At 47.6% G+C, this 20,240-nt stretch overlaps 1 protein-coding gene across 4 annotated transcripts in view; it reads left to right on the plus strand.

The window, feature by feature from the left end:
- LOC138481537 (uncharacterized) overlaps positions 1–20,240 on the plus strand; it is a 1,141,930-nt gene that overhangs the window by 971,611 nt on the left and 150,079 nt on the right. For 3 of the 4 annotated variants that reach the window (XR_011274268.1, XR_011274269.1, XM_069613714.1), the window contains exon 9: positions 19,719–19,827. The exons of the other annotated variant lie outside the window; for it this stretch is intronic. Coding sequence is in view for 1 of the 3 variants with exons in the window: in XM_069613714.1 (XP_069469815.1) it covers positions 19,719–19,826 (108 nt within the window). In the remaining 2 variants the exon portion in view is untranslated. The remainder of the gene's footprint in view (positions 1–19,718; positions 19,828–20,240) is intronic. 4 annotated transcript variants of the gene reach the window in all.

Below are 20,240 nucleotides of genomic sequence, written 5' to 3' on the forward strand. Positions count from 1 at the left end.
AAAGGACCACACCCACACCACTCCAACACAACTATTCTGCCACTCATAGCACTATCATCAGGAGGTGCAACAGTGGCAAAAGGCTGACAGGCAGCAGAGGAGGAGGAGGTTGAGGATTCTGAGGAACAATGAGCAGCAAGTTGTGCCCGGAAGGCATGCACCCATAGCCTGCACAAGGGCCACAACCTGGTCCCTGACTGACAGGCAGATCCACACATTCCACTGCCTGAACACGGCGGCCATCCTTGCAATAGTAGACCTCATCCAGGACGCCATCCATAGTGTCATTAGCTTCCATACTTCAATACCCCCCCTAGTTGAACGTGGTGTATGTGCTGCATTTCCTTGCCACAGGCACATTCCAGCACACAGCCGCAGAGCGACATGGAACCTCCCAGCCAGCATTTTTATAAGTGCTCGTGCAGGTCCTGGATGACCTCCTGTGTCATGTGTCCCAGCACATTGCCCTACCAATGACAAAAGCACAGGTGAACACCACCACGGTCCGATTCCATGCCCTTGCAGCATGCCTAATGTATTGGAAGCACTGCACTGCACACACATAGAGCTAGTGGCTGGCCACGCCACAGGGGAGGTGCATCGGAACAGAAATTGCACCACTCCATCATGAATGTGCAGGTCATCTGTGATGCGGACCTGACGATCACACACTGCTGTGCATGCATTCCGGATCATCACATGACTCCTGGGTACATAGTGCGTTACGGTGGACAGCGGACCTGGCTATTGGGTGAGTGAAAGGATCAACACACACACCACATTGCATGTGTACTGGGGTTGTGTAACGCTTACCTCTTGGGCCCTGCAGGAGTACCTGGTCCGGTCTGTCGTCGGATGCTGGTCCGGTCTATGCACGCCTCCTGATGTTGCCAAAAACTCTCCCTCCCCTCTGCTCACTGCAGGTTCCAAACACCCAGTGGTCAGAGAGGCAGGAGTGTTCTGGAAGGCTTGATTATGTTGCGCCTCCCGGCGTCTTCGCCAATGTCTTTCCAGTTAGTGGTTATACTGGGGCCCAGTTTCCTTCACTGAGGCTTCTACTAGTTCAGTTCTAATTCGCCCCAGTTCCTTCACTGAAGAAAGGTGGATGACTAGTTGCTCCACTAAGTCGGTGGAATGCCCAGTCCAGCTGCAACATCCACTATCCACCCCTTCCCGTATGGGTGACTGTTCCAAAGTGTTATTAATGTCTTTCTGCTTCTTTCCCCCCAGGCACGGTATTCAAGGGTCGGCACGGAGGTTGCAGCGCCTTTTTCCTGAGTCCAGCCAAGTTGGTAAGTATGCACGCGTGGTGGGCGGGATGAGAACTGTTACAACCATCTCGGCTTACCCTTATTTCTTTTGTGTCTTTCAGATGTTGCAGTGCGCGCGGAGAGCGGAGACGTGAGAAGGGTCGAGCTGATGGTGAAGAAAACAGAGCCGGAAGAAGTCTGCGGTCAGCACATGTTCCGGTGAGTATTTTACTGGATCTTGCTTCGCGCTGCGTAAGTCCGTGTTGCAATGGTCTTGACACGTAGTGCAGAGCTGGTTTAAGGATGTCTTGACACGTAGTGCAGAGTTGGTTTCAGGATGCCTTGACACGTAATGCAGCGCTGCTTTCTCACGAGGAGCTGCGGGGGCAGGCAAGCGTCACGCTTGGACCCCCTTAGAAAATGCTAAGCACTAGGTGTGGCCCAGGGCGGGGTTTATATAGCCCTGGGCCCACCCAGAACCACTAGACCATCAGGGAAACTTGTGTTATGGCCCTCTAGTGGCCATGTTGAATCCTGTCAACAGGTCCAGTCCTCGGGGCCATTTTGGGAGGGGCTACACAGGCACCAGCCTGGATTTGTGCCAGGCAGCTAACTTCTCGGTCCAGGTCCTGCCCTCAACCTTGGGATTGGTCTGGATCGTGACAGCACTTCCCCCTAAAGCCCCCCCAAGGAGAGCCACTCCCAGTCCGGGATGTCCGGGGTCCGTTCTGGATGTGCTCTATGGTATTGGGCCACTAAACGGGGTGCGTGAAGGTGCTCCACTGGTTCCCAGGTCCGGTCTAAAACTCTGTCGCCCTTCCAGTCCACTAAATAGTAAAGCTTCATTCGGACTATCTTGGAATACAAGATGTTTTTTACCTCGTATTCGGCTTCTCCCTGTACCATTATACGTGGAGGCCTTTTAAGGATGTCTCGAGTGCCTGGATGCATTGGTTTCAATAATGAAACATGGAATACAGGATGTACATGAAGTACCGGTGGTAACTCCAGTTCCATGGCAACAGGGTTGATGATGTTTCGTATCGAGTATGGACCGATGTACCTGGGATGGAATTTCTTTGGTCTCTTTAATTGTATGTGCTTGGTGGACAGCCATACCTTGTCTCCAATCTGATAATGGGGCTCAGGTGTTCTTTTCCTGTCTGCAAAGCGCTTTTAGTTTGTCTTGTTTTCTTGGAGGGTTTGCATAGCCTTTTTTAGGGTTTCCTTAATACTTGTGTGCAAGGTGCTCACGGCCGACATGTCCAAGGCCACTGGTGGGTCTAAACTCGAAGTCTGTGGATCTCGTCCATATAGGAAGAAAAAGGGTGAAATTCCAGTGGAGCACCGTGTTGTTGTATGCATACTCAGCTGCCCATAGTAGTTCCTTCCAGTCCTGATCTGTTTGGCCAAGCATGCACCGAAGACATTGTTCGAGTGATTGATTTGTTCTCTCGGTCTGTCCGTCAGTCTGTGGGTGGTGACTAGTAGACAGGCAGACCTCGATCTGAGTCTTGGCACAACAATCTCTCCAAAATCTGGACTCAAACTGGCTCCCCCGGTCTGAAGTTACCACTGAAGGGAACCCATGTAGTCTGACAATATTGGTTAGGAAGATTTGAGCTAACTACCCTGCATTCGGTATTCCCTTCAGAGCGATGAAGTGCGCCATCTTTGTTAGGATGTCCACTACTACCAATATGGTATCATAGCTTCCGCAGGGGGGTAGTTCTGTGATAAAGTCTAAGGAAATTATGTGCCAAGGAGTCGGTGGAATCGACAAGGGGCAAAGTAATCCCTGAGGCTTGGTTCTAGATGCTTTATTGCTAGCACAGACATCACATGACTTCACGTGTTGTACAATGTCTTTTCGCCAAGTAGGCCACCATAAATATTGTTGGATTTTTGCCATGGTTTTTGCTATGCCAGGGTGTCCTGCTGTAAGGGCGTTGTGATAAGTTTTCATGATTAAGTCTTGCATTTCCTGATGTGGTAAGTAAAGGCGATTTTGGTAGTACGGTAGGTTGTTCTGTGCTAAGCGTTGTGGTCCCTGTGAAACCAATGTTTGAACTTCCATGGGGGTCATGATTGTTTTGATTTCTTCGTGTAGCTTTTACAGGGTGGTCTGATAGTCACTGATTAATCCAATCAGTTTTTCTTTGGGTATAATAGGTGGAGAGGGTGGAGATGCGTATGCATCCATTTTATCAGTGGTCCAGCCGATCCGTGATAGCGCATCCGCTTTTCCGTTTTTCACCCTGGGACGGTAGCTGACTGTGAAATCGTATTCCGGGAAAAACTGAGCCCATCGTAGGTGTCGTGGTGTTTGGGCCCTGGCTGTCCGTAAAAATTGCAGGTTACAATGGTCGGTAAGCATGGCAACTGGGTGTCGTGCACCTAGAAGATGGTGCCGCCATTCCTTAAAGGCTGCTTTTATGGCAAGAAGTTCCTTGTCGGTTACCGCATAGTTTAGTTCTGCTGGATTGAACTTCTTAGACCAAAAGGCCACAGGATGTAGTTGGTTGGTACCTGGATCCCTTTGGGACAACACCGCCCCCATCGCCACATTGGAAGGATCCGTTTCAACCAAAAATGGAAGGTCTGGGTTTGGGTGACGGAGTATTGGTGCTGTGGTAAATCGTGTTTTCAGTTCTTGAAAAGCGCTCTCAGCTTCGGCGGTCCATTGAAAAATGCGGTTTTTCCTGAGCAACGATGTGATTGGATGGACTACCTCTGAGAAATCGGCAATGAGCCTCCTGTAGAAATTTGCGAATCCTAAGAAGCTCTGGACAGTTTTGATGGAAGAGGGAGACGGCCACTGCAGAATTGCTTCTACCTTGTGTCTGTCCATCTGGATGCCCTGCGGGCTAAGTATGTATCCAAGAAACTCCACCGTCGTGACGTGAAAGGCACCTTTTTCAAGTTTTGCAAACATGTGGCATTGACGCAACTTAGCAAGGACTGCTCCTACGTGGTGTACATGTTGTTCGATGGTTTCTGAATAGATCAGGATGTCATCAATGTACACCATAGCGCAAATGTCTAGCAATTCTCGGAATACATCTGTCATGAAGTACTGAAAGGCTGCCGGGGCATTACACAGCCCAAAGGGCATGACAGTGTACTTGAACAGCCGGAATTTGGTGCGGAAGGCCGTCTTCCACTCGTCTCCAGCCTTCACGCGAACCAAATGGTAGGCCCCCCTGAGGTCCAATTTTGTATAGATATTTTCCCCTTTTACTTGGTCTAAGAGTACAGGGATCAGGGGTAAAGGATACCATTTTTTTACGGTGATTTTGTTGAGCCCTCTATAGTCTATACACATTCTTAAGTCCCCCTCATTTTTAGGGACGAAGAAGAGAGCTGCGGAAACTGGAGATTTGGAAGGGCCAATGAACCCATTGGCAAGGTATTGGTCCAGATATTCTCGCAGGTGTTGGTTTTCCTTCTCAGTAAGGGCATAGATGCGGCTGCATGGCAACTGTGCTCCAGGGATTAAGTCTATCTGACAGTTGTAGGGCCTGTGAGGTGGTAGTACATTGGCCTGTTCCTTGCGGAAAACATCCTGGACGTCGCCATACTCTGGGGGCAATTGGCCTACGATTCCTAGGACAGCTCCTGCTTTCTGTATCGCTGACTTGAGTTCTCCTTGGATTTATTCTGAAGCCGGATAACAGACCTGAGCACACTCGGGCGAAAACTTCACTATATGCTTACTCCAGTCTATAAGGGGGTTATGATTTACTAACCAGGGCATTCCCAGAATCAGCTGGAATTGAGGGTCGTTGATAAGGTCGAAGATGATATTTTCCCGATGACTGTCATGGCATAGCATCACAACAGTTCCAGTACATTGGGTCACCGGCCCAGAAGTCAACTGAGTTCCATCCACGGACAGTATGGTGTCAACCTTTTCTCTTTTTTGGGTAGACACCCCTATCCGTTGAGCCATGGTGATGACCATGTAATTGCCTACTGCTCCGCAGTCGATGTACGCTTCCAAGGCGTGCATCCCTTGTGGCTGCTCGGGGCATACTAGTGTGACTGGTGCTGTCATATGCGAGATCACTGACGTCTCTCTCTGTCCCAACAAGCCGGTCTCTACTCTTGTCGAGCCAAGTAGTTTTCCGATGGCTATGGTGGCTCTGTTGTGGCTTCCAGTGCCCCTAAAGGTTTCCGAGTTGTTTTGTTTGTGCAGTCCTTCAAGAAATGTCCTGCTTTGCCGCAGTAAAAACACAATTGTTGTTTTTGACGCCGCTCTCTCTCCTCCTTGGTCAGTGGGCCACGAACACTCCCCAGCTGCATGGGTTCTGGTGCATTGTCAGTGGCCCGTGGTGTGTCCCAGGGACGGACATACATGGGACGGCTTTCAAAACGGGCCCGGTCGGACATCCTTTCCTGCAGTCTATAATCAAGCTGGACCACCAAGTCTATAGACTCAACACAGCGATCAGGCGGATTCACGACCTGAGCAAGGACATCTTTCAACTCGTTTCGTAAACCTCGATAGTACAGGGTGGTCCTCTTGTCCTCCGGCCAATTAGTTTCAGCCACCAAATGATTAAATGCTGTGATGTATACCAATAAATCTTGTGATCCCTGCCGAAGTCCTAGTAGCTCCGCATCCAGAGCATGACCCCGAGTGCGGCGGGAGAAGAGTTTGTCCATTTCTTGCTGAAACTGTGCAAAGTTATATAAAACGGGATCATCTCGATCAACCAACGGTACTGACCAACTAGCGGCATGTCCCCCTAGGTATGATAGAATAAAGGCTACCTTTGTTTGGTCCGTCAGAAATGCTCCTGGTCAGCATAAAAAATGGAGCCGACACTGTGTCATGAACGCTCTGTATTTCAGTGGATCACCCAAGAACCTTTCCGGTGGAGCCAAAGGGACAGTTACTGGAGTAGTTACCTATATCTGGGAGGCTGCTGCTGCTCCCTCTGCTGAGCTTGGCAATAGGGTTTGTTCGGCTTGTGTACTGGTGAGGCGTCTTGCCAGTTCTTCAGTCCTCTCACGATTCACCACCAACTCTTTCCTTCCAGCATTGGTTTCTGTGCGTGCTGCATGCACCTCAGCTCTTAATTCGGCCAACAAGAGGGCCAACTGATCGACCTCTGAAGGCATGGCACTTGGGCAAAGCAAAAATGTGGGTTTAGCATTCTGGAACGCTCACCTCTGGGGCCCTGCAGAAGTGCCTGGTCCGGTCTGTCGTCGGATGCTGGCCCGGTCTGTGCACACCTCCTGATGTTGCCTAAAATTCTCCCTCCCCTCTGCTCACTGCAGGTTCCAAACACCCAGTGGTCAGAGAGGCAGGAGTGGTCTGGAAGGCTTGATTATGTTGCGCCTTCCGGCGTCTTTGCCATTGTCTTTCCAGTTAGTGGTTATACTGGGGCCCAGTTTAATTCACTGAGGCTTCTACCAGTTCAGTTCTAATTCGCCCCAGTTCCTTCACTGAAGCAAGGTGGATGACTAGTTGCTCCACTAAGTCGGTGGAATGCCCAGTCCAGCTGTGACACCCACTATCCACCCCTTCCCGTATGGGTGACTGTTCCAAAGTGTTATTAATGTCTTTCTGCTTCTTTCCCCCCAGGCACGGTATTCAAGGGTCGGCATGGAAGTTGCAGCGCCTTTTTCCTGAGTCCAGCCGAGTTGGTAAGTATGCGCGGGTGGTGGGCGGGATGAGAACTGTTACAACGATCTCTGCTTACCCTTATGTCTTTTATGTCTTTCAGATGTTGCAGTGCGCGTGGAGGGCAGAGACGCGAGAAGGGTCCAGCTGATGGCGAAGAAACAGAGCCGGAAGAAGTCTGCGGTCAGCACACGTTCCGGTGAGTATTTTACTGGATCTTGCTTCGCGCCACCTAAGTCCATACTTCTCTGATCTTGACACGTAGTGCAGAGCTGGTTTCAGGATGTCTTGACACGTAGTGCAGAGTTGGTTTCAGGATGCCTTGACACGTAGTGCAGAGCTGGTTTCTCACAAGGAGCTCCATGGGCAGGCAAGCGTCACGCTGGCAGCCGGAGAAAACGCTAAGCACTGGGTGTGGCCCAGGACAGGGTTTATATAGCCCTGGGCCCACCCAGAACCACTAGACCATCAGGGAAACGTGTGTTGTGGCCCTCTAGTGGCCATGTTGAATCCTGTCAACAGGTCCAGTCCTGGGGGCCATTTTGGGAGGGGCTACACAGGCAACAGCCTGGATTTGCGCCAGGCAGCTAACTTCTCGGTCCAGGTCCTTCTCTCAGCCTTGGGATTGGTCCGGATTGTGACAGGTTGGGGGATGTTCACTGTCACCAGTACATGGCCCACAGACACCATGCAAATGCAGGGACACAATATGCATTCTAGAGTGGCTGCCCATGACTGGTATGTGCCACATGAGTACATGGAAGGACACACCAGCACAATCTGGCCATGGGTGGATTTAATGCCCCACGGGTACCAGAATTCATCACTCCCATGACACAAATCACAGCATATCCTCACTATGCCCCACCCACTACCAGCAACCCATTCCTGGGAGTCAGATTCCACACATGCCCCAGCCAGCATTACCTGTCACATGGTGCACCAAGGTGATTGATGGGCCGCAAGCGCACAGATCCAGATGCATGTATCACACATCCACATCACAACATGCATGCACTGTCAAGTCACCTCAATGGCATGGCCCACCCTCCTGTGTCCCTCTTCATGCGGGTGATTCCAGCTACCCCTTACTACCATGGCTGGTGACCCCTGTGACACAGCCACAGAGCCACCAGGAAGCAGCATACACTTGTGCCCACATCAGAACAAGGGCGACAATCGAGCAAACTTTTGGGCTGTTGAAGGCACAGTTCTGTTGCCTTCACCACTCTGGTGGGGCACTGATGTACAGGACAGTGACAGTGGGGAAGATAGTCCTGGCCTGTGCCATGTTACACAATATGTGCATCTGGCGCAACATTCCCCTGCCCTCGGACATGGACATGCCTCTGCCAGATGATGATGACAGCGAAGAGGAAGCAGCTGCAGACATGCAACTATGCCATCACAGGGACGAAAGAGATGGGCATGCAGCCCGCCAGGAACTCATATAGAACTACTTCTGAGCACACAGCACCTGCACATGACCCAGGGCACACACTGCATGTGAATCAGCACACAAATAAAGCACCACTATACACATAAAGAATGTCCGGACATGAATTCATATGCAGAACCATGTGCTTTTTTGCATGAACAAACGACAAGCATCGTGTGGACCAAAAACACCCCCTAGGTAGTAACAGTGTCACATCATGGCAGGAACCGGCTCACTTTCATGGCTTCTTAACACCTGGTCTCGGGCTGCTCTGTTGTGAGCTGGCAGTCGTGGTGACAGTTGAGGGTGGGTCTGAACCTGCCATGTCCCTGCGCTCTAGTGCTGCCTGCAGGGAAAGGGCGAGGGAGCCAGTGCCCATATGGCCTCATTCCCCTCCCAAACTCTCTCTGCGAGCAGGACCATTGCGCATGGTGATCATCCCAGGGCATGTGCACAGAGCCGGCCGGTGGCCTGCAGCTCTCCCAGATTAAGCTGGTCTCCTCCCGCATCAACCTGGCCTCCTCCGGGTACTGGCGCACAAGTCCCGCCATCTGCTCGTGCCATTCCTCGGTGAGCCGTAGGCGTACATCCATGACTCTGATGCTGAGGTTGGGTGGTGGAGGTGGTCTGTGGATGTCGCAGGGGCTGAATGACGGACGGTGGTAGGGGGTGTGTTCAGATGTGCCATCCGTGGTGTGCACAGCATCCTGTCCGGCATCGTCATCTGTAGACACGCCCATGTACATGGTAGACAGGTGTGGGGGGTAATAGCCATCCTGTTGGCGCCTCTGTTGGGGCAGCAGGAGTTGCGACAGGGGCTGCAGCCTGTGCCTTTGTTGGGGCAGCAGGAGTTGCGACAGGGGCTACAGGATGTGCCTCTGTTGGGGCAGCAGGAGTTGTGACAGGGATGCAGGTTGTGCCTCTGTTGGGGCAGGCAGCATGCTCATCAGGGCTTCTCTGTCTTGCTGGTATTGAGGCAGGGATCGTCAGCGGAGCATGTTGCAAGATTAGCAGTCATTCACTCATGTATGAGGGAGGATGGAGAGGTAGTACAGGATGGGAGTTTGTAGGTGGGCGGTGTGTCATAGCATTACAGTGGGAGTCGGGTGCAATGGTGGTGATTGTGTGGGCCAGAGGTGCAAGGTAGGTGTTGGGGAGCCATGGCAATTAAATGGTGCCCTGAGGGACGACACATGTGGGGAGTGAAATGGAGGTGTGGGAAGGGCACTATTACACTTGGGGGTGTCAGTCTGACAGGTAGGCAGTCAACCATGCCAGGTCCAGGTCCGTCAGAACGGATTGGATGCGTGCATGCATGCAGGTGTGGCACGGGTGCACATTGCACATGGGCATACATGCCACCTCAGGGGGGGTGCCTTGTGTATGTGTTGGTTCTCATGTCGTCAATGCCTGCACATGTACAGCACTTATGTGGGCATATGTGTGTTTGCATGTTTGTGGGGGCAATGTTTGTCTGCCAACGGCCATGGTTCGTTGGCCACTGTATGGGTTGGATGTGGTCTTGTGTTGGGAAATTGGGCATGTCTCTGTGTGTTGTGCACTGCATTTGTCTGCCCGCTGTGTTTGTTTTGGTGTGACATGTTGTACTCACCATCCTCTCCAGGTGTCCCTACTCCAGCCTCTGCTGCTCCGACTCCCTCGATCCCTTCAAGGTGCAGCACACTGCTCTACTTCTCCTCCCATGGCATGAGTTTGATAGGTGAGCTTGTCCCACCGCCAGTGACCAGGCATTCCTTGTGGTGGGCCGACAGCAGGTTGCTCACTCTCAGGAGGAGGTCATCCACCGCTTGTGGCAGTCATGTACTGTGCAGGATACAGGTCCCATGGCTGACGCCTTCTGAGCCGCTTCCTCCCAGATGGCATTCTTTCGGATTTGAGTGCTGCGGCGGTAGTCTGTGGCAAACAGCTCTCAAGCATGTTGTACGATGCAGTCTGTGAGGATGGTTAGCTCCTGCTCAGTGAAGCGTGGCTTCTGCTGCCGTCTTTCAGGGAATGCAAGATGCCATGCCTGCTAGTACAAGGCTGGTGTCTACGTGTCTGGATGGCAACAGGAACTGTGTGATTTTAAGAGGATTGTGTTTTCCAAAATGGCCACCAGCGGATTTCCTGTTCCGGTGGTCACATTGTTTCCGAGGGTTGGTGTTTCCGTTACGTTTTTCCGGCAATGGCATGGCGTAAATGGTGCTACCGGCATTGTTGCAGACGGTGGCACCGATTTTACACTAGTTTGACAGTGTTTCCATCATGCCGGTCGCACCGTCACCAGCATGTCGGATTGCGCGCTCCCACGATGTTGTGATTCGCCGATGATTCTGTGGTTACGGTTGGCGGAAACGGTGCCACTGGCTCCACAGAATCACTGGGTTAATACTGCCACACTTGTAATAAGGGCCATTATCTTTTCTGAAATCTTACTCCTTAAACAGATGGGATGTGAAATTACTGTGATGGTAGGTAGTGTTTTTCCGGGATGAACCTGTGCTCTATATGAGAAGTTCCTCGCCTGTTCCCCTGGAGCCCTTGGTAATAAATGTGAGGAATGGTGTAAGTGTTGGTACAGGTGATATGTTCAATGTAAATGCAACTATTTCGAATCCCAGATCAGTTACTTATGATTTGTCGCATATAGTAAATACATTGCATTTCAAAGGCCTCAACTCAGTAAACTGAACTTCAAACTCTTCAAACTGAGATTATTATCATGGAATACACAGGGATTTATCCATTTGTTAAACAAGAATGAACTGTGGGCACAGTAAGATTTCATTTGTCTCCAGGAAACGTGGATTCTGGCGGAAACTGTGTTTAATGTTTGATATGCATTTGTAACGCGCTTATACACAAGTGTTTCTCAATCTGTGCCAACCTGGCTCTTAAGAGAGAAATAGGCCAATCTTTTGGAGATTATATTATGTGCATTAAGACATCAGACTGTCATAGCCATGGACAATCTTGTTACCAATAGGCCAGATGTACTTGCAGTTAAACTGAAATCGTGGGATGTCTTGAATTCTTGGGATTATGTATGTTTGGGGCTAAATGTCTATTTTAATACAGGAACAACAAATTTGAGCCATTTTTTATATGATCTTTAAGAGATTTTAACAGCTTTCATTCCTGACGAAGGAACTTCTGTAATTTTACTTGGAGATTTAATTAGAATATATTTGGATTTAAAGTGGACTAACAATATATAGAGAGAATGAGTGGTACTAAGCACTTAAGAGAGAGCGGTCGAATTATTAGAGATGAATTGGAAATGTGGGATTTTTCCATAGGGAAATGTTAGAGGTGATATCCCCCCTAGTCATATGTGGTCAAATGGCCTATCAACCTCGACTCTTATATTATGTATCAACTGATTTATTTGCACTCAGTAAGGAACCAATCATTCTGCTTAAAATAGGGGGGAGTGATCATAGCCCCCTAGAATTGACCTTAGCTTGTAACATTCGGTGACCAGAGTACAATGTAATACCACTCGAGGTTTCACTTAAACAGCATGATCACGCAGTTATGTGGAGGCCACCACAGGCGCCACGGTTTAATTGTCTAGAGTATGTTTTCTTTTACAGCGGGTTGGTTTTATAATGAATCCCCCCTTGAATTTGTTCTGATGCTCCAAGGCTTCTTGTAAATCTATTCACCTTTAAAAAATTTAAAGGAGATGGGCGACTTAAACTCCACAAGCATAAATTTGGTAAAACCACACATCAGAAAAAAAGGAACTGAAAAGGCAAATAGAGGAAATGAAACAAGAGGGATAGGAAACGCTATGAAGAACAGAAAATTCAGACAGCAGTGTAATAATTGGTCTCATAGATTTTTAAAAGGGATGCTGAGGCTATGCTAGATATCTTGCAACGGTGGGATGGAAAACCATTCTGGTAATTAATTAAGACGCCAGGTGTCCAATCAACGTTGCAATCTCAGCCTATCTCTCAGGCTATATGGGAAGAGTACTGCAGAGCATTATACTCGTCTAATAATGCCAGTCACATTGATTGTTCGAAGTACGTTATGATTCGGGAGAACAATATAGAGTAGTTCTCTCTCGATATTGATGTAGACTCCCTTTGGATTTCGATTATGAAATATAAGTCTTCAATTGCCCCAGGATCGGATGGACTGTCAAACATGACTTTGAAATCCTGCCCTGATTTGTGGGCAAAGGTGCTTTTTCAATTGTTTACAAAAATGATGCACTTGAACTTTATACCCCCGTCTTGGAAAGATGCTTTTATTGTTTTAATTTATAAAAAGGGGAGTAGAGCAGACACCAACAATTATAGGCCAATCTCCCTTTTAGACTCATCTTATAAAATGTTTGCGATGTATGTTTTAGCAGAACTTCAAGGGTGGATCACATCGATAAAGGGCTTGGATGTATTAAAGTCAGGTTTTAAGAAAGTGGTTAGCACTTGTTTAAATGTGTTTATTATCCAGTTTTTAGCTGTAGCAGTTTTTAGCATTTTTAAGTTTGTAGCATTTTTAGATATCTCTACAGCTTTTGATTGTGTAAGAAGAGCCACACTATGGGATAAGATGCATACACTTGGACGTCCAGAGGCTTTTCTAAACACGCTGATAGCTCTACACACAAACACTAGACTTAAAATCTGCCCTGACAAATATAAGAGCCAATACCCCCAAACTGGGTTCTGTTTTTATTCATTATTTATTATATGCTGATGATATAGGTTTATTTGATTATACCCCAATTGGGTTACAACACTCATTATGTGTGGTCTATACTCATTGTAAGAATCTAGACTTAATGATGAATGTTGATAAATCAAAATGTTAGTAATCAACCCTAAAAAGACCAGCAATGGTAAGCATTTAAAATATGCATTTACATGGAAATGTATGGGCCAGGTGCTGGAGAAAGTAGATTATTTTAAAATCGTGCGGATGCTAATAACATCAAACAATGATAAGCTAGGCGTGCCACATCTTACTAATTCAGTGATAATGTCAATGGTTACACAATTGAGACAGCTGAACAGGAAATTCTGTCGATTTTCTCTAACTCCAGTAATTAGATACTATCAACAACAACAAAACTTGATAATGAATTTATGGAGCAGAGACTTCTCTAATTCCTGTCGACTGGACTAAAGTGGAGGCCAAGATTTGGAGAAAAAAAAGTCTTGAACCTTCCCGAAGGCATATTTTGGACCTCTTGGCTCTCCAAGTTCATATCACTTGGAGTTGTTTACAATTATATAGAGATTTTCTGGCCCCACCATCTGGATCCGTATATAGTGCATTAGTACCCGGCACGCGCGGCTGAACAGGAATGCTGTGTGGTGATTGGCTCATTTGTGAGCCATACCACATGGTATTCCCGTCCATGCCGTGCGTGCCGGCTACTCTGTTCCCGGCGAGGGGCGTGGTAGCCCCTCAGCCAATGAGGATGCTCGAAGCAGGGCAATCCCCGCTCCGAGCCTCCCCATGGCTGGAGGCTTCCTTCGTCCCCCGCCGGGGACTCAGGTAAGATTTTTTTTTTCCCCAAGCCTTTCCTCCCTCCTCCCTCCCCACCCCACTTACCTTCTATCCTGCGGTCTCCAGTGGGGACGATGGAAACCTCCAGCCGTGTGGAGACTCGGAGCGTGGCCATCCCCGCTCCAAGCCTCCACATGGCTGGAGGCTTCCATCGTCCCCCGCCAGAGACCGCGGTATGTTTTTTTTTTTTCTTCCTCCCCATCCCCTCCCTTCCGCCCCTCCCGACCCCAATTACCTTCTTTTTTCTTCTGGGCTTGGAAGCAAACACGCTGGGAACACTTCTGTTGCCAGCGCGTCCGCCCCCGATGGCTGCCATGGAAAGGGAAAACTGACTACTTTTTCCCCTTCGGTGGCGGTGGCCATTTTTGTTGCTGTTTTTTTTTTCTGTTCCGAAACGTGTTTCGGAACAGAAAAAAATGCCATTAGCACCCCGATCCAACGGGCCGGGGTACTAATGGCAATAAGACCCTCGGCGGCGGGCCAATACCGCTGAAGGTAATGCCCGGGGCTTCGTTATAACTACCGCCCCGGGCATTACCTGGGGCAGTATTGGCCCGCCACCTCGGGTCTTATTGCCACATTAAAGGGCATTGTTAAGGATAAATCATCTAAGGTCTTAGCATCATGGCGAGATTGGTGTATGTCTCCATTGGAAGAAGTTGGTTCTTCAGAGGAGGAACTGACATCCTTCCCTCTTAGTACAAAGAAAACATAATTTTACTATGATTTGGTTATTAATAGGAATATGCTCACAGGTTTTAAGGTTATTAAACATTTCAAATTTGATGTAAAACCTTTTAACAGACCGCTCTGTGATGACATTTGTTCTTAAGCAGAATAATCTGCAGTAACACAAGCTTCTACCCTACTACAGTGGTCTCCTAGAGACAGTGATGCAAGGACACTTCCCCTGTGCGGAAGCACTTGTGGCTGCAGTGTTTGCGATAGAACAGGTGGGGACAATTACCATGGGTTGCGCTGTGATTTTGTCCATATAGCACACTCTTTTTGCCATTTTGGAGAAATCGAAATCTACACTCACTATGCAGAGGGCTTCAGGTTATGAAATAATACTCATAAACCCAGTGATTGAGCTATTGAGGTATTGTGTGGTGCATCCATCAACATTTATAGCAGAGCCAGGGGAATATATGCATAATTGTGCAGCATACATGGACAGAATGGAAAGGAACGTTCGGGTACAGGAAGAAGAGATAGTTGGAGGGGATATGGTCTTCATTGACCGGTCCTTGAGCATAGACTCAAATACAGGAAGAAAACACAATGGTGCTACAGTGGTGTACCATTAGGATGGGAACTTTCAGTTCCCTCCCAAATGAGATTGCCATCACATTATTATTCAGCGCGAGCAGCAGAACTAGTGGCCATGAAAAGTGCACTACACATGACAGAGGGACACGTAGAAAACATCTTTTCAGACTCTGCTTATGTCACGTCCACCATCCTTTCAGGGTTGGCCCGTTGGGAGAAAAGGGGGTTCAGGAAGAACGATGGGTCCCCGGTACAACATGCTGAGTTACTCCCTGAACTAAGTGAAGCATTCAAATTGCCAGTGGAGGAAGCCATGATAAAGTGTGCAGGATTTGATCTCTCAAAGGAACAACATGGCCGACAGAGCAGCAAAAGAAGCTGCCTACCTACCTGAAGCGACCACCAGGTTGTTTCCAGGTGTGGAAGGGAGGGTGCCAATGATGCTTGCAGGGGAAAAAAAGGAATAAAGGATCAGAGAACGCCGAACCCTTCTGCTAAATACCTATTGCACAGATAATTGACCTGCAGAAGGATGCCCCCCAGGAAGAAAAAGATGTATGGATACAAAGGGGGTGCTCTCTCTCTCCCCAACTGATTTGGTGTGGAGGCAGAATATCACAGGGAAACCAGTAATGCCTAGAAAACTGTTGGCTATAGCATTGGAGCAATTACATTTTCCCGACCCATATGCGTACCCGAGTAGCTGGCTGTAATATTTAAGATAACGGTCCCCATGCTTGTCTTGATGCTCGTCGCCTTCTGTACAGGACAGTTGATTGCATAAAACTGTAATGGCAGAAGGAAAAAAGTTCTGTATTTAATGTCGGCTATTGATGGGGAGAAGGAGGATAACAAAAAGGATGTCCAGCACCCCGGAATGAATGATGGTGAAGACCAAGTACAGGTGGTCTTTGCAGTGCTATCACTTAATTGAAAAAAGTTATGATGCCTTTGGGTAGCATGTTCTTTAGATAGGCGGGACTGCATAGTAATAGGTTCCACCTTGGATGAGTACATGCATAGGCTAACAAGGCAATAGATGCCCCAACCAGTGAGCAAAGAAATGGGGGGCAAAAGAGTGTTGTTCAATAGATCGATCGAAGGGGGAATGTAGTGAAAGTGCTGGTACAGCGCTGTCCGGGGGAGTGCACCTACAAGCTGCGGGAATAATGGTAAGAGGAGCGGGCGCTCCAGACACAGTATAGGATATCATTGATAGCTGTAATAAATGTGCCTAGGGCACACATGCAGTCCGAGAAGCCAGGAGACCAGAGTGAGGCAGGGGTGCCCCCAAGGGGAAACATGTGGGGTAGGGGAGCAAAATACATATGGAGGCATAACACGTGGGGTGGCAGGTAAAAGCCACTGGTAAGTAGATCACATGGGGGTTACACAGACAGGCCCTGCTTGGTAAGCCACAGGGGAAACATTGCACGGATGCTCTAAGGCAGTGGGTTGCTGAGAGAATGATTCAAGAGGGCTGTTCCCAGGATGCAGCAGTCACTGGGAACCGAACCAGCGGATACATACAAGGTCAGCAAGGATACTCACGAGCGCATGCTGAGACCACAGAGAATTACATTCACAAGAATATGTTCAGGGATGCACACTCACAGCACGATCAGTGGTTTCAAATTGCCCTTTGGCAGGTGGGCCTGGGAAGAAGGATGTGGGATGATGGGATGATCCATTAAGAGCCAATCCGAAGGTGAGTTTTGGTGTTCCCGAAAAGCAACAAGCATATTGTGTCCTCGATGATGCTCACTAGGCCCCTCATTGGTCGGATGCTGTGTGAATGTCTCCCTTCCCATCAGCTTAGGATGTTTCATGTACTTCCTATGTGTGCTGACCATTGTCAGACGAATAATGTTCCTGGAGGTCAGCACAATAACATATTAGATATTCCAATTAAGTTGTGGGGTGGAGCGGGAAGGAATGTGGTGCCACAGGGGAGGTGATGAACAAGTGGTGAGTCAAGACTGTTTTGCTCAAATAATTTTCAACTAACATATGTCCAGCTATAGGGGACTGACCTGGTCCTGCCAATCAGCTCAGCAGGATTCCCAATAACTTGAAACACTAATGGCAACTGTTTCTCACTATGCAAATAATGTCCTAGCTGTATACAATATTTGACCACAGTGGGCGGTTTTGTCAGCTCTCATCACTCAGTTCTGTTCCAATGTGCTGTTTCATTTGGGCTTTTCCAGCGGTAATAAACAGTGTTGCTTCTTGCCTGGTGTACGCTCCTTTTTGGATTACCTTTGGCACAGTACTGACTACGTGCTCAAGGAGGACCCCTGATACATTGTTAAGCCATATGTCCCATTTAATGAACATGAAAAGCTTTTGAAGTTTACGCTCGCTGCAGTAAAACATTGCGCATAAATCAAGTGGCTGAAAGCACACTTGGTAAAGATAATTGTATTCCACCCAGAGCTTATTGTAGCTGCAATTAAGCCATTAACCTAGAGGATACTGCTTACAAATAACAGTGACTGCCCCATACAACACATAGCCTGATGTTACTGTGTGATAGAGCTATCTGAAAGAGACCCCAGGAATATGTGTTTTGAGCGGGAGAAGGGCAGGCAGTAGGCAGCAATAGCCCTTAGGGATTAGTATGGCAATGGGTAGTTATGTCAAAATCTCCCAAAGACATCTGACCCTTCTCACATTCCATCTCCCTCTTATCTGCACTCCTATGCCAATAGCTTTGGCTGGTAAGGGGCGCTAGATTGCCACCTAATAGCCAACACTAAAAATACGGACAACTCCACAAGTTATAAAACCAATTCAAGGGTAAGACATATCTCTGGTGACAAAAATGTAATAGTCAACTATTATCCACAAGTAACAAGATCATAACATAGGCCAATACCTTTTGGGTAAATTCATATATTTAATATTTAAATCAGTCACTATCAAAATATCAAATTGAATTATTTGGATTGATTTAAGCAATACCCATGTTACTACAATTCCTCTTTTCATTTATATAAGGTGTATCATGGCTTATAATTATTATCGGTTCCATTAGACACTTACATTCTATTTTTAATTGTGCATGGAACTAATTGTGTCTCCTTTTTCTCTTCTTCCTTCCTGCTAATGTAATGTGACAATTGCTGTATGTGGTATAACCAAACTGTAATTCATGTACTTAATTCATTGACATTCAAGACAAATGTAATCACATACATGCTCAATATCAACCATATGGAAGCTTGGACAGAGTACAACACGTGTAGGTTAGGGTGAATCTTTATGAAGTAAGAATTCTTTATAGCTCTCACCCCTGCGACTAGAGGGGTGTCATGCGTGAAGAGCTTGTAATGGGCTCAGGGATGTTACCGTCTCTGTACACATCCGGACAACGGGGTGATTTCTATTTGCACCCATGATCTACGGGGGGCTTTGTTTTTTTGCTAGAAGGTGTGCTCTGCACGTATTGTGCGAACCTAATCTCCTGTAAAAAAAAAAAAAAAAAATAGAAAAGAAAAACATTGATGGGCAACCAAAGCCGCAGGCAGCTGGTCAGCAGGTGAGTGGGTGGAGAAGGTGGAAGGTTGAGTGTGGGATTTCGTGGGGGTTGGAGGCGAGGTTGGGCGCCAGGGAAGAGCACAGGAAGAGGCTGTGGGCCCAAATCCAAAAATAAGATGGCAAGACCTGGGGAAGGGGCTTCAGTGGCTGATTGAACGAAGTTGGGCACTAGCAGTTCATGCCTGCGTTTCCAGCCAACTGATTGGCAGAACACCCTTCCCCGTGTGAGCATGTATTTATAGGTCGTATTGATGAGCGAGCTTGCCTATCTGAAAAATTGCAGTGTAACTCACTTATACAGTTACCTCAAGCACGCTGTTCCTATGCAAGTCTATTATTTAAGAATCATCTATTATTATTTGTAGCAGGTGCATTGATTTTTCCAAATTTCGTTTAATCCATGTATTTCATTGAGATACCAAAGTTGAGGTGTCTTTGTCTTTAGGAGACCTTTACATCCAGCTCCTCAAAATAATGTTTAGGTTAGGCTCAGCCAAATACCAATTAACCAACGTAGACTCCAGGATTGTGTAAAAATAGGGACCACGTAAAGGGGAAAAAATAATTAGTTGGAAGGGGAAATAAATCTGTCCGGCTATGGCCCAGATCGAAATATGAGACTCTAATAGTTAAAAAGGTAGCATATTTGCTACAAAACAACTAGGGAGGAAGCGCAGTGCACTGATAAAGCATTTGGGACATGTTGGAGACCAAGGAATTCTGATGTTCATTGTAAAGTCCACTTGGTTTAATGGGTTCTGTCAAAGTAATGCATGCACATCAATATTTGTATGGACTTTTCTAAGACAGCCAATAGGTCAGTACAATATTTTTAACCCAAAATCAAACGTGAGCAAGAGCTTGTGTTGATCAAAGTTTAAATGTAGCACCTATCGTTACCCAACATCTTTTATAGGGAGAAACATTAGTTTAGGAATGGTCATTCTCAGTCATCAGAAATTCGAGATAAAGTGTGTGTGGGTGTGTGTGTGTCTGTCTATGTGAGAGCAAGTAATGAATGTAGGCACCTGAATACTTGTTGTTTCCTTGACAGCTTCCAAATTCTGTGGTATTGGCGAACCATCACCATGATAATTTATGCAGACGGATTAAAGGCCAGCATCGCATTGAACCCACTCAAATCATGATCGAACCTGCATAAGGTAATTTCTGTCGTATGAACAGCACTTGATCACAACATGACTGGACAGCTCTGCAAGCTAATGAATGAGCATGCCCATTGTCTGTACGAGGCCGATTTCTTCAATAATTTGCTCAGGCTGAGATAAGCTCCAATCGAGCTCTTCTACTCCAAACTTCAAGTGTGTTCTCTAATCCCAATTTCATAGCATTTCTTTTTCAAGTTGTAGCACACATGGGAGGGGCATACTCACATATATTGTCCTTCGCAAGTCACTGTGCAACAGCACTTCAAGTGCACTGTGAAGAAGAGGATGTGTCCTGGGGCTCCTGTACAAGGCTATCATTTTGTTTCAACCAAACCTTTTAATCAGCAGGTGTGTAGAATTGCGATCAAGCTTGGACAGGCCTATGGGGCAACAGGGCCACCCTGACC

The sequence above is a fragment of the Ambystoma mexicanum genome, chromosome 5p, assembly GCF_040938575.1.
Source record: "Ambystoma mexicanum isolate Mex_15411 chromosome 5p, UKY_AmexF1_1, whole genome shotgun sequence".
NCBI classification, from domain to species: Eukaryota; Metazoa; Chordata; class Amphibia; order Caudata; family Ambystomatidae; genus Ambystoma; species Ambystoma mexicanum.